Source organism: Diadema antillarum, unplaced genomic scaffold (assembly GCF_040938485.1).
Source record: "Diadema antillarum isolate AM-2024a unplaced genomic scaffold, OU_Dant_1.0 seq00001951_RagTag, whole genome shotgun sequence".
NCBI classification, from domain to species: Eukaryota; Metazoa; Echinodermata; class Echinoidea; order Diadematoida; family Diadematidae; genus Diadema; species Diadema antillarum.
Genome location: NW_027272611.1, coordinates 151,514 through 169,172, shown reverse-complemented (window position 1 = coordinate 169,172; position 17,659 = coordinate 151,514). Strand labels below are relative to the sequence as shown.

The following is a 17,659-nucleotide window of genomic DNA, read 5'->3' as shown; positions in this document are numbered from 1 at the left end:
GTGAGGTCAGTCCAGAGGGTGGCTATAAATCCCTGGAGAAAACTCTGACACACCAAGGTTGAACTTTCTCAACTGTACTTTTATGACTTTGTTTGATAACCACACATTACTTTTTGGGATTGAGGATACATGTATTCTGAAATGCTGTCTGTGTCCTACTGCAAAACAGAGATATGCACTCAGTATGCAGATGACCTTGATAGTTCATCAACTTCTGTTTTTCTTCATTTCAAGTTTTATTTTTGTTCAAACCCAAAGAATGTCCTGTCTACTTTCTGAAATAAAGATTTCCTCAAAAGCCTAGCAGGTGCATGTACAATTTATTTTCTAATTTAACTGAAATTAATTTACATGATGACTAGAACAATATAAAAGATTTTTACATTCTTACTGCTTGGACTCAAACTTTAACAAAGATCATTGTGTTGCATATTTTCAATCATTTTGTTTTGGATCATATTTTTTCAGTGAATCTCTCATTAACGTAAATTAAAACTTTTTTTTTCCAAAGGATGACCTACAGTCCCTTTATGTCTACACTATGAAGAGAAGTACACTCCTACATTTTGTATGTATTTATGATGTTAAAACCCATGTACTATTTGGATTTTGTTGGATCTTGTGACTTTTACCTATACACGTAGGACATGCATTCAACACCACCATCACGAACAAATAGGCCTACACGCTTTGTATCTAAACGTTTATCTCAAATCTTTTCTTCATTTCTAGTGTTTCATAAGTCAAAAAACATTTTAGTTTCTATATGATATGCTTTGCAATAGGATATGTTTTGCAATGCGATGTGTTTTGCAAGAAATGATTGTATTTGACCACAAGCAGTAGGCCTAAATACAGATTGTTATGTAAAGGCAGAAGTGCTAGCAAAATACACCATGCATAAAACAAGGTAGGGCCTACTATGTGCTGGTATACATGTATTCCAGTGTATGACACTGATCACTCGAACATGTTCCACAGCTGCTTAAAAAGAAGGGAAAAAGTAACAAAAACAATGAAATTCTATGTTGTTTTACATAAATTGTAGGCTATATGTAACATACATTTATGTGCTGCCAAACCTTATCACGTGGGTGACATGACATTTGCTTAGTACTACGACAAGTGCTCCGGTTTTATTTTTCTCTACGGACTTGCACACACAAGTAGGTTAGGGTTAGAGTTGTGATAGGGAGTAAGGTTTAGTTTGATGTGAGGATAAGGATTAGAAGGGTTATTTTGTGGGTAGAATTTATGTTTGGCTTCTAGCGTGCATATTTCATGGAAGCCATTGTCGCAGCAACAAATGTCATGGAACCTATCTGGTGATGTACATAAGGTCTTGTCAACACACACACACACACACACACACACACACACAATATATACACAAGAATATCAAGCAAACAAAAAACCTCACAACTATGACACAGACAGCGCAGACAGCACCCATGCATGAAATCTTTTCTTTCCCCTCAAGTAAGAAAAGAAGCTTTGTGTAAGAATTACTGTGACTATTCTCCTCCAAGCATGGAGATCAATCTTGGGTGGTAGACCATGACTACAATGAACTGGACACCGATTTACCTGGTCTGGCATGACCAGCGAAGCACAACAGCCTCAAACTGACCCCATTCAAAGTGTTAATGCCCTTTAAATTACATGTCAGGGACCCTTGATAGGAATATGTGTCTATCTAGACTTTTTCTACTTTGAAGTTTAACAACCAAGATAATTGTATTCTTAAGTGCTAGATCTTGCATACAGACTGTACTGTTTGTACTCACGAAGCTAGATAAGATTGATTATCGATTCTTCATTCATTTCAGATGTATAGTGTACATTAACAATCTTGAATTTCAATTACATATGGGAAACAGTTTCAACAAAATAGTTTTTCCAAAATTTGGTCAACTATTGACTTGATACCATATGAGATAGGAAAACAGCCACAATTGCTCATCCTACAAAACGCACCCTTTAGAAAATCTTTGCTTCACAGTATTATATTTAAGCATGCTTTTACAAGAGTTGAATTAAAGAGGAGCGATCAAACAAAGGGAAAAAGAAACCCTTGATGAATGGAAAAATTGAAAAGTAGAATGAACCTCTGCCCATTATCTTTGGGGAAAAAAAGACTAACAAAATAAGACACCATGCGGGGAAAAAAAAAGAAATATATAAGAAGCACAAGAAATGCACTGACTTGAACCAATCTAAACTAAATATAAATTAAGTCACAGATTTCACCATCAAGATGTGAATTAGAAATTATATCAAATTCAAATTTCACATGCAAATGGGCTACTCTGGTTGCTGCAAAGGACATGATAGCCTCTAAATATGCAGAGCATGGTCAATGATGCCTGTTCACTACAATGATGGCACCATTCACAAACAGTGCTCTATGTCTTGGTAAGTTGAATACCCAGGGAAAGCATGTCGTTAACTCTGTGAATTTATTGATAATCGATTTTTACTTACCACGCAAGTAAAGTAGCTCATTAATTGATGTACATGTATGTACCATATTAAATAAAAAATTCTACAGGTCAAATGGGAAGTTTCTTAATGCAGTACCGGTATACTGAGTATTCAGCAAATAAGCAGGGGAAAAATATATTAGTAAAATAGACAATGAAACTCGGAGAATCTGTTCAAAGGGTATGAATTATTTTTATTACATGTTTGGCCTCGGGTAATATGCTAATTGTTATTGGGTTATACCCTCTGTAAATATGTAAAATCCTCCGTAACAAATTGTGATGTCACAGTAGTAGAAACATGATGAAAATGTTTACAAATGTTACCCCCCCCCAAAAAAAAATAAAAATAAAAATAAAAAATCATCTCCCCTAAAACAATGAAATAAGAATTATGTTTGTCTCAACACATCTCGGGTCAAGGGAATGAATATCAATAGGGTTTCATATCAAATGAGCGTTCTTACAAAATTCCTTTCTGATTACCGGTAGTTTTTTGTTTTAATTGTTTCAGTTTGTTTTATTTCTCCACTTACACAACTGGGCTACTCTTTATAACATATCAACAGTCACATGAAAATATAGTCATAAATAAGAGCGCTTAAAGAGTTCTTTAAAGAAATACATGATACATCACACAGTAGTATCGGCACACAAACCTGTCTGTACAATAAAATGTATTTTGGCACAGGTGGAGGAGACCATTGTCAATAGACAATTTACTTAGCCGGGAAACAGCCTCTGGGCAATATGGTATCATGTTATCCTCTCTTCTTCTTTTTTTTCAGTTTAATACACCCCTTTATCGTATTTATCTTTATTTCATTCTAATGTGACAACACAGTTGCTGTCTAGTTCCAGTCTTGAGGACAGAATATAACCAATGAAATGATTGTCCACTTTTCCACAAACTTTCACCAATGTTCCAGCCAGATAATAATGGCTAATAATTAGGATTTCTGCATTAAAATTTTACTAAACATCAGCATTCCGAAAGATGTTTGGAGAAAGCTAGCCAAACCCAAGTTTCCTGGCCGCGTTGACAGCAATAACAAAACTGAGACCTTTCTGTGTGCATAACTGTGTACAACAACGGAGTGCCCCGGAGCTCCATCGCCGCCGTACAGCGCATTGTAAATGGAAAGGATACCACCAGTTTTATCAACCCCGCAAAGTCCTGCTCCGCGGACAAGCTGCGAAACTTGTCAAGAGCAAAACTTTCGTCAAATCATTGTCAACACAAACAAATGACACACCTACCTTGATCTCTTTCTTCAAATCCTTTACTAGCGAGAGACAGCTGAGTTTGACACTGACAAAAGCTGAATTTCGCGTGATTTCAGAAGTAGAGAGGACAGACTCGATCGGCAATCCCTAGATCCAGCACCCTTCAGGACTCTCCTTATCGTCTTCCCGTGTCAATCTGCTCTGCGCTTCGTTAGTAATACTCAATGCATACATGCACAGCTATCCTTTCTGCACACAAACCTGATAGGGTGGCCGCGCCGCCAGCGGCGTGGCGGCGCGGCGATCCCCCAGCCCCCACCCGCGCTCTCGCTCTCGCCAGTTCGGCAAGATTGATACCACCCACCCTTTACGATGTTTACATCAGCAATGCAAATTTGGCTTGTAAGCGATAGCTTCGATGATTGGTCAGAATTACCGTAGACTATTTTATTTGACCAATAACAGACAGTAACACTTGTAGGAGCCAAGTTGTTGACGTCTGGGTCCATCTGGGTCTCGTAAGCGTGCAAAAACCATAATACAGTTACGAAGCGCGATAGTACAATGCACACACTCTTTTTTTTTCCTTGATATTTTTATTGATTTCAGTCAACTCATCCATTCTGGGTGTGACATGAAGATGAGACAATGCCAATACAATTCAAAACACAGACAAATCATTTTTTCAGTTCTTTCTGCAAATAATCTGTTATAAACAACCGGATAAGAACTAGGAGCTGTAAACCTGAACAACTGGTGATTCCACGATCGAACCAGGGAGGTGGAAGAGCTCTCTTCCACCTCCCTGATCGAACTGTCAACCCCATCTATTCTCATATTTCCCCCAAATGGCAAGAGAGTGGAACAAATTGCCTGAAGAACTTACATCAATAACAAGCACAAATGCTTTCAAAACAGCTCTACAAAAGCATTTGCATTTGGACTAAACGACACTCCATTCACAGTCACGTTCTGAGTGATGCTCAACCTGAGCTTTTCAGAGTAACAGATCCAGATCCAGATCCAGATCCAGAATCTCTCTTCAACATGAATGACTCAATTACTAATCAATCCCTCTAATAATTTCTTTACGAGAAAATATATACGCCAAACATAATATCACCTACGGATCATATAACTCATACTACTCCATTTATAAGAGCATATGCATAAAAAAGAAACAAACAAAAAATACATTACACAACTCTAGAATGAAATCATTAAAAGCCCAACAGCACTCCCCCTCCCAACCAAAACAAATCTTCATCTTGATATTTAATCCTACCAAATATCTCATTACAATTTTTAACTCTCCTTCTTCAAATCAAATCCAAATCGCACCAACCCCCAATTCACCACAACCAGAAGCACACCTTGTACACCCACACCCACCAACCCACATACATACACAAACACACACACACACACACACACACACACACACACACACACACACACACACACACACACACACACACACACACACACACACACACACACACACACACACACACACGAACCGATAGGGCCTACCACCTTTTCCCCTGATGAAGCCACTTCCATTACATAAAACATCCAAACACAAACCCGTCAAGCAAACTGATCAAACTCAAGCAGTCGACAAAATTCATATGCATAACCCTTTATACCTATCACACACACACACACACACACACACACACACACACACACACACACACGCACAATGCAGGGATAATTGCAGAGTAGTAAGTGTAGATCGCGAGTTGATTGTGTATGCATTCATTCATTCATTCATTTTTAATGATTTAATATCACAACTCAGTCACTCATAAGTATGCATAGTCGTGATATTGATTTTCATTTCTGTAATTTCCCATTATCTGCTGCATGCCTTTTGTCGTTTTGTAAATCGATAACCAGATACCTGCCTGACACTTTACAAACGATGAGTTTTACTTAAGTTGTGGAATATCTGAAAAATTTAAAAAAGACCATTGAAGGTAGGCAGTGTAAAGTGAAACTTCGACAATTAAGTATTGTAGATCCGATAGTGTCAAACCTTCAGCCTTGATTTCATGGTCAAAGGATTGATCACACTGAGATAGCCCTGCACCAAAATTTGTGCACAATGGAGGTTTTAGTAATGATCTTTACTTTAGTACTAGGTATAAAAGCCAGTATACAAAAACAAAACAAACCAAAACTGGAATTACTTTTTACCTATAGTGCAATTCATCCCATTTTCCATTTTGTTTGTCTTCACTGTACATCGCCTATCAGGACATTGTTGGAGCAGCCGACCCTGCTGCACAGAAAGATGCAGTCAGATACTTAGTCATGCAGGAATTCAAGCATAAGTCATATCATCAGTCAATCAGAATTTTAAGACTGAGACAGTGACTTATGTGGATTTGTGGAGATAATGGTAGATTATAAGATAACGAAGCAGATCAGATTCCAAACCAATGATTATTTTAGAGCATAATGACCATCAGGCATTTATTTTGCCTATAAAACATTTAACATGTCGTTATTTCATAATCGGCCATTAACACTTCCACATCGCGATATTGACTGATGGGCGAAGTTTCATTGATTCATTTACTTGTGAACATGACCGCTTCGGAATTCAAAACGCCTACACTGAAATTCTTTTGACCTTAAAGAAGAAATCCACCCCATAAATAAATAATCCTCAAAAGAAAGAGAAAATATCCCCTATAGAATGATGATTGAATGACAAAAATTTGATAAGAAATACGAGAGATATGTCATTTTGAAATTTCACATTTTTTCGGAAAACATTTCTTGACCAGTTCTTCATATTTAAATGAGCGAGTTGATGACGTCATACCCTTACAAAGTTTTTTTTTTTGTGTGTAATATGAAATTTAGACAAATTGATATTTCTAGCTAATACAAGTAAAAGCATGTTCCCAAACCAAGATATATCGTAGTTAACATCAGTTCTTTTTCATTCTGGGTGGTTTCAAGGCAAGTTTTACTTTGTTTCAAAGCAATTTTTACTTTGTTCCCCACACTTGGTACTTTTGAAACAGTCCAACCAAGCTCGCGGCTATCTCCTCGGGCATGTTACTGTCCCAACGCCGAAAGATAATTTGTGTGGATAATTCTTATTAATGTCTGCGCTGATGTGCACTGCATAGATCCCTTATAATTTTGTAAGTATATACTGGTAGAACACTATCCGAGGGGGAGGGGGTTAGGGGGTTTAAACCCCCTTGGGCTTCTCTTTTTGTTTATTTGTTTTGTTTTGTTTGCTTTGTTTTGGGGTTTAGGGGGTCATTCATAATATGTATGTATATACATATATATATATATATATATATATATATATATATATATGTATATGCATAATCATATATATATATATATATATATATATATTTTTTTTTTTTTTTTTTTTTTTTTTTTTGCTTGTCAGAGGATTTTCGGGAGGAATGCCAGCAACGAAAAAATATGGAGACCATTTTATTTTGCTTTACTTTGTTGTCATGACCCATTGCAATTAGGTAAACCCTTTCCCCTTGTAGAAAAAAAGTTAGATCCTCCCCTGCCTTCCATTTGTGCTTATTGATGACAAAATAAAAAAACATAATATGCATTGAAACTTCACTTAGATTTAGCATCCAGCATTCAATACGTTTACCATCACGTTTGGCCAGTTAGAGCTACTCTCTCTAAAAAAAAAAAAAAACCGAGTGAGAATATTCACTCTTAAAGGAGTGAATACAAGAAAGAGTAAATTTAGAGTGAAATTGGAGTGAATTTTGAGTGAAAATGTTCATTTTCACTCATTTTGGAGTGACCTCAGTGATCACTCGAAGATTTTGGAGTGATCCCTGAGGTCACTCTAAAACGAGTGAAAATGAACGTTTTCACTCAATATTCACTCCAATTTCACTCTAAATTCACTCTTTTTTTGTATTCACTCCTTTAAGAGTGAATATTTTCACTCGATTTTTTTAGAGAGTATTGTGTGTGTTGACATATTTTACTTAGCAGGGTCGATGGTTGTTTGCTGCCTAACACCATTTGTTTCATAGTTATTGTTGTTGGGTTTTGGGTTTGTTTTGTTTTGTTTTGTTTTTGTTTTTTGTTTTGTTTTGTCTTGTTTTGTTTTGTGTGGGGGGGGGGGGGTTGCGTTTGTCAGTCAAACAAACGCCTCCCCCCCCCCCCCCCCCAAAAAAAAAAAAAAAAAGAAAAAAAAAAGAAAAAAAAACTTCGTAAAATTACTGCCGACCAGTCGACCACACAAATGTGTAATACGGAAAAAAGGCCGCGGTATGTAGTGGTGGTAGTGGTGCATTATAATTACCTGTATGTGCAGTAGCTTGCCGATACATGATTACGAACGGTACAGTGTACATGTTCCCCCGACCGCGGCCCGGATTGTGGTTGAAAACACACTTTTTCGCCGTCGACATCCAGAAGTGAATCAGAAATTGTACCTTTTCGAATAGGCCAAGTGAGTGGTAAAACGTGAATAATTTATTTATTGATATGAATGTCACGCCAGTATTATTGATTATTGTTTATTGTTTATACTGCTAATCTCTTTGGAGTAAACTCATCCGTAGGCGTAGCTGTGAGTGTATGCACCACATGTAGAACACTACCCACATGTTCCACTACCGACACAGCGAGGAACGTGTCTTCAGTCCGGCGTATTCATAATTGCGTAGGGTGTGGATAATTGTTATGACACGTTGTAGAATAAACCTAACTTAAATAGCTTTACTTGAAATTTGGATGTAAAGACGTGAAAGCAGCTTGCAGTAGTGGCATGCCATGACATTGTTTATATCCCCTCCTCGTATCGTTATTCTTTTGTCTTCTTCTTCTTCTTGTCGATAGTCTAAATTTACTTCCTTCAACCTTGTCCTTGGTTGAGTGGTTATGGAGATTCTTTCGAATATTGCAGATTAAAGATCTTGATTCTTGGTGACAGTGCAGTGCTGTAGTTGTACTGGTAGGGTGCATGTGATGTGCATGTGCCAATAATTTACAAGGTGCAAGTAAAAACTGCCTCGAAACTAGCTGCTGCTGCCTTCCGTCAGCAGGAGATGAAAGGCACTGACTGAGGAGGCTGGCTGTCACCACATTGTCTGGGCCGAGAGGGCATTCGGTATTCCGAGACCTATACCGTATTGTTTTTAGGAAAGAATGAGTTTTGGTACATGGTGTTGTTGAGTCTTGAATGAGTTTTGGTCTGTACCAATAGTCTAGATGTTTTTGCTTTAGGGGACGGATGGCTGGCGGTTCCTGATCCTGTCTTTCTCAAGAAATCAAGAACTGATTTAAACAGTAAACAATGTTAAAGGACAAGTTCACCTTCATATACATGTGGGTTGAGTGAATGCAGATATACTAGTAGAACACAGCAGTGAAAGTTTGGGGAAAATCGGACAATCTGTTCAAAAGTTATGAATTTTTAAAGTATCTGCGTAGTCACTGCTGGATGAGAAGACTACTACAGTGTATGATGTTATATGCGTACAACCATATAAAGAAAATAAAAAGAGAATTTCACAAAACTTTACTTTTTGAATAAAGTGCACATTTCTTCGACTTGTTATTGACATATGTTAAGGGTAATATTATTCCCCCCGCCTTCTGAAAGAGAGAAGTCAAGTGTTCTTTTGTTATGCGAGAAAAGTAAAGATATGTCGAATTTTCTTTACAAGTTCTTTCTCTATATCGTTGTACTCATGTGACATCACAAGGTATACAATTTTGTAGTAGTCTTCTCATCCAGCCTTGAGTGAGCAGAAACTTCAAAAAGTCATAACTTTTGAACGGATTGTCTGATTTTCCTCAAACTCTCAATGATGTGCTCTACTAATATTGCTGCATTCACTCAACCCACATGTCTATGAAGGTGAACTTGTCCTTTAAGTTGAAATTTTCCCTTCTTAGCTGAGACTAGCTGATGACTGCTGTGTGACTGCATCCATGTCTGGTGCCCTGGTGTGGAGTTTTAGCCTATTGGCATATTGCAACTTTGAACGATGAAAGAATTTTGAGCAAGAAAAAAATATTTTTGATCTTTTAATTTTTTTTTAACTTTTATTTACTGGTTCTGATTTTGGAGTTGCCTACTATTTGGATAGAAATGATAAGTTTGATAAAAAATAGATTTTAATGCAATGGCTGCATGTATGCATTTGACTTGACTGTGTAAGAATGTGAATAGAATTTAGATGCAAGCACTGATAATACAGCAGATGCTAAGCTGTTCAACTGTATGTAGGGAGACTGATGTTTATAATGCCGATCCTTTATATCTGTTGCCTATCTTTGTTTGCATTGAACATTCAGCTGAAAAGTTTCCTCAACAGACAGTGGACCTTTCCTTTGACCCCGGCTAGATACACCTGCTCTTTGATCCTGGTCAGATAAGACAGAGCAGAGGCACTTACGATACACAATTATGATCCCCACGGTTCGCGTTCATCAAAGCCCAAAATATATATGCAACAGTTGTATTTTCTATGGTACGGTAATGTGGCTTCGTATTCAAGCAAATATCTCGGGTTTACGTGGACCAAACTGCATCAATATTTCACAAAATATTTTCCAACAGTGTAACATGTACTGTACTGTATCGGATAGTGCACATGAATTGAAATGACATTGGATTACAGGAAGTATACATCAATTTCAGCTTCGATGTACTGTATATACAATGTATGATGCAGTCACTCATTACGTTAAGGCACAGTCATTGTCATTTGCAGAATATGTGCAAGTGTGCTTTTATTTACATGTAAGAAAGCAACAATAAAATCAAATCATACACACTAATATCCCTTCTTGTTGATTGTATTGCAGGTGCAAGGTGCGAGTAATCTAAGTAAGAACCATGTTTCGGATGCAGACACCAGGACAACCTCCGGAAAAGTCCAAGGAAGAACAGGAAATGATGAGAAAATCTGTCATGGGCAACCTGGTCATCTTTTCAGTTGTAGTTGCAGCACTGAGATTAAGTAAGTGTTGTAGCCCATATGAAAATTATGTCTGCATTGTTCTTTTGCAGCTCGCTATGAATACGACAGCTTCCCACTTTTTCCAAAACATATTTGATATATACACAGTTGATGTAAATAATGTAGTGCAATTTTCCATTTATCCTTTGTAAATTTATTTTGTGGAGCCTATTGTTGTCACACACACAAGTCTCTTGAACAGATTTCAGTGACAAGCTCTCCCCTCCTTCTTCCTTCCCCCCCCCCCAAAAAAAAAAAAAAGAAAAAAAAATTGCATGAGATTAAAAAGTTTCAACAGAACATTTGTGTTAAGGTAGTTTCTAGTACATACATCATTTGTAAAAGTATATATCGCTGCATTGCTCTCATATTGATCAGATTGATTGTTCAGGATATGAACTCATCCATGTTCAATGAGACCAGAATGTGAAGGCTTCAAAAAACTACACAATATATCTGTTGTATAATAAAGCAGAAGAAGTGAAGTAACTGACTCAAATAATATGTTTGCATTAAGTGAGATACTATTCACTAAGCAGTTTCCATTGACCTGATCACAGTGGTGTTCTTCTGTACTTCATACTGACTATGACATCAGCGTGGAATAGAGCCCTCATGATTTCCTCATATTTAAAAAAAAAAAATACCTGTAATAAGTAGATTTCTGTAGTTGAAAATGGAAGCTGTAGTTAAAAATGGAAGTGGGAATTTCTTCAACCATCTCTTTCGAAACACAGTGGCAATTAGGCTGTTGAGGACTTTGTCTTGTTTTTCAGTCAGGATTGGCTATCAATACACTATTATGTTACCAGTATGTGTTTTTATTTGTTACTCTTACTTTTAATCTTTCTTTCCAGCTCCTGTCATATTGGATCAGCTTGGTTTCTACGAGTCCAGTTGATGAAAACATGCCATTGTCTTCTCTGTGGAAATCTGACATCATGCCATGCTTCTTGGTTGCCAAGGAGATACTGAAGAATCTTGATTAAAATTGGGGGTGCTTGAACTAGATATTTTCTCTCCTCCATGTGCTCCAATAGATAAATGTTTGAGGATTTTCCCACTGTTGGGTAGATCCAGTAAGGCACTCCATCTGCCCAGACTTTGTGGTATCAGACTTAGTGCTATAGGAATTTGTGCGCATTTCAACTACTGGTAGCAATAAAGGTCAGAGGTCACCAGCTCACTTCATTTAATCCTGCAGTGAAGTTGCATGGACACATATTTTTTATTTGATAATAAGATTGAATCATCTCATGCTACACTGTACTAGGTGTATTTAAGATAACATGGGCATATTTTGGTTAAAATTTTGCGACAGAATGTGATGCAATGGACAGTTTGGTTTGTTTAAGTAGATAAAACAGTGTCATCCCATAGAATGATATTAGTTATCTCCCTGCCTTTCAGCAAATGTCGTATTGGTGTGTATGCCAGTTTGGAGACCTCAGAAATTATAGTTCCCAAGACAGATTTCTCATTCTCTTAAATTGTATATATCGTGGGAGACGTACTGCTGGGCTTCCTTTCGAAATTGTTCATGAGGAGATGCCACAATGAATGAACGTTGTCATGAGTGTAGGACGCTGAATATTCATAATTTAGCAAAATCACTCAGTAGTTTACATTTTGGCAAATGGTGAGTAACACATCATTTTTTTTTGTGCAAGAACTTTACAATTGGCATATATCTTATCTAGTTGATGGAGCTTTTTTTTTTTTTTTTTGAGACAGTACATTGATTGCTGATATTCTTTCATGTTGGGAGAAGGTAAATGATATTGTTATTACAGTATTTGAAAATATGTCATCTGAAAGCTGTACTGAGTGTGCTGCTATGATATTTATGCAAATATGGCATTATTGTTAGTAACTGCCATAATCTAAAATGACATGATTGTATCAAGTGTGACGATCAGAAAATTTTGTACCGATTTTGGTCCTTGAAAAAAAGAATGACACCAGATTGCAACAGAATACATTGATATTAATTCTCATGTTTTTCATATTATATCTACACTATTTACAGCATGTTAAGTTGTATTTTATTTACTCACAACCTCACAAAGTATGTTACCTTGTAAGTGTCTGTGATGAAGGTGTACAGGAGGTGTTCTTTTTATGCCAATAGATGGATAATAAAGGCACGGCAAAAGTAAAAAATGTGTGCATTTCTGATAGTGGTGGTAATTGTGTTACAATGCTTAGATACTACAGTCAACCTTGCTCAAGTCGACTTCGCATAAGTCAAATGATTGCCTTTTTCCAAGTCCTCTTCTCTTTATATTCTATTGATTTTGATCCCTTGTAAATTGAATTTTCTCTAAGTCGAAGCTATTTCTTCAGTCCAGATAAATTCGACTTTGGAGAGGTTGACTGTATTGTATTTAGGGCAAGTTTTTTTTTTATGCCTCTGCCAACGAAGTGGCTGGAGGCATTATGTTTTCGGGTCGTCCGTCTGTCTGTCCGTACGTCCGTCCGTCCGTACGTCCATCCCGTTTTGTTTTTGTCGATATCTCAAGAACCGTGTGGTGGTTTTACATCAAACTTGGTATGAGGGTATATCCTGGGGGGATAATACTTTGTTTGGATTTTAGGGTCACGGGTCAAAGGTCAAAGGTCACAGGTTATTTTGTGAAAAAAAAGGTTGAAAATTCATGTAACTTAGTATATATGCTTTTTCCAATGGGCAGTGATTATCTAGGGAAGTTGGGGGTCATGGTTCAAAGGTCAGGGGTCAAAGGTCAAGGTCAACTCCTCAAAATATCACTACTTTCCTTATATTTATGCAATGCCTGAAGGTTTTGTTTTTTTTTAACTTGATGTATACATGTATTACCCAATATATATTCTGTGGGAAGTTTCTTGCCAAAAGGTCAAAGGTCAAAAGGTCAAGGTCAAGTAAAAGTGCTGAATTGCACTTTTTCCTCCATATCTCAAAAGTAACTCAAGGTATCATTATGAAACTTACATATTAATGCATGTTCAACCTAACAGTGATTCTCTTTGGAACTGTGAGGTCAAAGGTCAAAGGCCAGGTTTAGATAATGCTATTTTCCCATTTGATACTGAAATTATACTTTTTCTCAATACCTTGAAAATTACTCAATGCATAAACTTATAAAAGGGTCAAAAGTCAAGTAAAAATCATCAGTTCCCCAAATACCTGCACTCTGACATTTTAATCATTCATCCAATTGAACCTAGTTCTAGGAAAGTGAACATTTAGCACATTTGTGTCAAACCTGTCATTTTAATATTTTGCCAATTGTGTGAAACTGTCATCACACATTGTCAAGACATTGTACTATAGACCTATTAGGAGAACCATGCATTATGGCGGAGGCATATCAGTCGCCGTAGCGATATATCTAGTTAGTATCATATTTGAGAACAGAATGCTTGAGGGAGAGCTAAGGACTGCTAAGAATTAAAAGAAGAAGAAGAAGAAGAACTCTTGTCAAACTTACCAGATCTAAGTGTGAGTGTAAGTATTGTGTGTGTGTGTGTGTGTGTGTGTGTGTGTATACCAGGTATGTATATTATATGTGTGTGTGTTGTTTTAATCAACTCCAAATGCAAGTATATCACTGTCTTGGTTGGTCGCTTATTTGATCATTACATTATACTAGCAGTCTTCAAGTAAAAGCTGTAAAAGTGTATATAGTGGTCAAAGGGTTAGGGCTTTCAAAGTATTTAAACAAAAGAACAACAATGTCTTCATTGAGGTGTTAAAACTAATTAAGGGAATGAGAAAGTTACAACCTTTCTGGGCCCTAAACCACAAGATGTGTGTGTGTGTGTGTAAGATAAAGTGTGTGAAAATGCATCCTTTCCTTTGATTTGTGTAATTTCTGTGAATTTTGTGCCATGCCATGCCATATTCCTAGTGACTGCATTGAATGAGAAGTTGGAAAATAATGGGCAGAAGTTTCATACAAATGGGGTATCAAATAAGAAACTTGTGGAATCTGTTTTAACGTTTTGCATGTTTCATTAAACATTATAGTGATGCACAACCACACACCAACTTTAGAGGAGGTTTGGAAACACATGATATGAACCAATTTGTGCATTGAAAATTATTGGTAAGATATCACAATGATTGTGCACAAAAGGTACAACATGTAATTTGTGATTTTATATAAAACTGGAAATTAAATCAAGATTTGTGTACAAGTGAAATGGAGACATGATGTGATGTATTTTCCTTAAATTTGCATGTGATGAGAGTGTTTTGTATGACTCATTGTACTAGTACTCTGCACTTTTGGGAGCTGCAAAATCAAACCTGAAACAATATATACCTAAACCTTGACTTTTAGGTTTTTATTGACCATGATAAAATATCTGCATTCTTCAGGAAAATTCTAGTGATTGGTCTAGGTATCTAATTATATTTTGTCTCATGCTACGATACTAAAGAAAACAATATCTGTGTATGAATCTTCACAAAAGTAAAAAAAAAAAACAAACAAAACAAACAAACAAACAAAACACAGGAAATGGGACTCATCATCTTACATTCCAAATAAACTATTATATGCTCTTTACAGTACAGGTCACTGAACTGAAAAAGTACAGACCAATCAATATATCAACAATTTTATTTAATAAAAAAATCCACAATGTCCATATGTCATTCATTCAAACTGAAAGTATTTCTGTCTTATTGAATATAATTATGAAGAGTTTCTTTCCAAAAAGGTGTTACATTAACTTTTTCATCAAATTTCCCTTTTCTTTCAGAAAAAAAAAGTACAGTGTCTGTATTCATTTTTAGCAGTGCTGTACAGCAGACTCTTCATTAACCTGTTCCCTCCGGGAACCTGGCGACTTGTGTATGAAGTCAATGCGGATTTCAGAATTCAGTATAAAATGGGTTAAGAGTTGAAATTCTGAGTAAACGGAGAAATCAGGTGATGAAAAATTAGTTTCGTTACAAAAGGATCTAATATCCATTTCTGTTTTGTTACAATAGGTGATAAATCCAGCGGGATCTAATCAGACATCACCGTGCATGTTTGACTTCACTCCCCCTTCCCAGTAATTCCAGATTATAACTAACACCCAGATCACCCAATTATTTCATGATCATTAGTTGTGAGATATTTCATTTCTATGCATTTATCACAAATTCTTTTGAGAGATGAAGAAAACATTACAATTTGTAAAAATAACAGATCAGCCCAGAAAAATACACATAGTCACAGAAACTAGTCTCTGAATGAACATTTACATGTTGCACATCACCATGCTAAAAGTTTGGTCCAAAAGGTGATAGATCCACAAAGTCCCTTGGAATATTAATTCAGTGAAGACTCATAGATTTTTCTGAGGCACATGTTCTAACTCCTATCATATAAATGGAGTACTCCTATGGCACATAAAGTCATTGCATGACACTCTTAGGAGTTGTGAAATAAAAATCCAGGTTTTTGTCCTTGCCATTAAAAGTGGATTTAGCACTTTTTGCAAAAATAAGAAACTCTCCATAAAATACAGTCCTTAAATGAAGTTCCCGATTGTTGTAATGCTGTAAAGGATGGTACTGCTGTTTCATGCAAGTTGTCAGCCCTTTTTATGACAAGTTTTAGTAAAATCCTTGGTTTTGATTGGCTGAGAAACTCTGGTCACTGATTGTTACTATGGTAATTGTCAGAGAATGAAAACTTGTCAGGGCTGACAACTTTCATAAAATAGTGCCCAGAATTTTGATATTTAATCGCAGAAAACGCTATATATCTCCGAGTCTGCTGATCCAACCTTACGGCTCTGCCCTTTTTGTTGACCAAAAGATCGGTCTGTATCTCGTCGTCGGGGATATGTTCTGCGGAGACGGCGTCTGGCTTCACGGATCCCCTCCCTAGGAGAGCCATAACGTCAAATAAATAAAAGACTCCTCCGGACAGGCGGATCTTTCTGTCTACCCTTTTTGGTGGTCTAGCGCCATCTTTTGACATGTCATGTCGTTTCGCGTCGTGTCGTGTCGTGCCGTGTCGTGCTGTATTGTCTTGTGTCGTGTCGTGTTGTGTTGTGTTGTGTCGTATCGTGTCGTGTCGTATCGTGTAACGCCCTGGTACACGCAGTATATACGGCACACACGTACACACTCCTACACATTGTGCGAGCGAGCGACCAGCAGTCTGCGCTCCGCTGCGACTGCGCTGCGCTGCTGACAATCCTATGGGTCGCATGCATGTAATGCGCTGCTACACGTACTACAGTACACAACATCTAAGCTGTGTGTGCAGTATTATATGCGCTGTGTTGGCTGACCAAGTTTGTACACTACTGTACATCTCCCACTACACATTGCATGCAGCTAGCTGTGTGTGAACATACTGTACGTACGCAAAGGTGGATTGCATTCTGGCGAAACTACTGCCAAGATGGCCGGCAAATAATCGAACCCATTTTGTTCTTTTTAAAGCCGCAAATTACAGTGAACGCATTAACAAAAAGTGGTGACACCTCTACGATACCTCACCTGGATTAGTTTTCGGATTTAAGCAAGGATTTGGTCGCAGAGCAAGCAGCAGAAGGTTTACGAGGCAAGATGATGGACGATGGGTTGGAGACCGTGTACGGCACGGGGGACGAGACAGGCCCTTCGGTGATGTCAGAGAGGGTCCAGGGGATTGCGGCTAGCATCTACCGCGAGTTCGAGCGTATGATCAAAACATACGATGAAGATGTCGTGAAAGACTTGATGCCGCTCGTCGTCAACGTCCTCGAAACACTTGAGAATACAGTCACAGATAACCAGGAGCACGAAGTAGAGCTGGAATTGATAAAGGACGACAACGAACAGCTCATCACACAGTATGAACGGGAGAAACAACTTCGAAAGCAATCGGAACAGGTGGGTGGTTTGAACAAAATGGGCGTGGGTTACCGGTAATACCGGTTGCTAATAGCCGGCTGTGATATGATAACAATCACTGCTGCTGTCAC

The 17,659-nt window shown here is 37.4% G+C and overlaps 1 protein-coding gene and 1 long non-coding RNA gene across 2 annotated transcripts in view; both read left to right on the top strand.

Annotated features, from left to right (window-relative positions):
* The first annotated feature begins 8,064 nt into the window (after positions 1 to 8,064).
* On the top strand, positions 8,065 to 12,806 carry LOC139713349 (uncharacterized). The gene is made up of 3 exons (XR_011709634.1): positions 8,065 to 8,181; positions 10,548 to 10,702; positions 11,560 to 12,806. It is a non-coding gene; the product is annotated as an uncharacterized lncRNA (long non-coding RNA).
* A 4,252-nt stretch (positions 12,807 to 17,058) lies between these two features.
* The window catches only part of LOC139713355 (C-Jun-amino-terminal kinase-interacting protein 4-like), a 130,599-nt gene continuing 129,998 nt past the window's right edge, over positions 17,059 to 17,659 (top strand). The window contains exon 1 of the mRNA XM_071625096.1: positions 17,059 to 17,567. Within this exon, the coding sequence (XP_071481197.1) occupies positions 17,262 to 17,567 (306 nt within the window). The 5' untranslated portion in view covers positions 17,059 to 17,261. The remainder of the gene's footprint in view (positions 17,568 to 17,659) is intronic.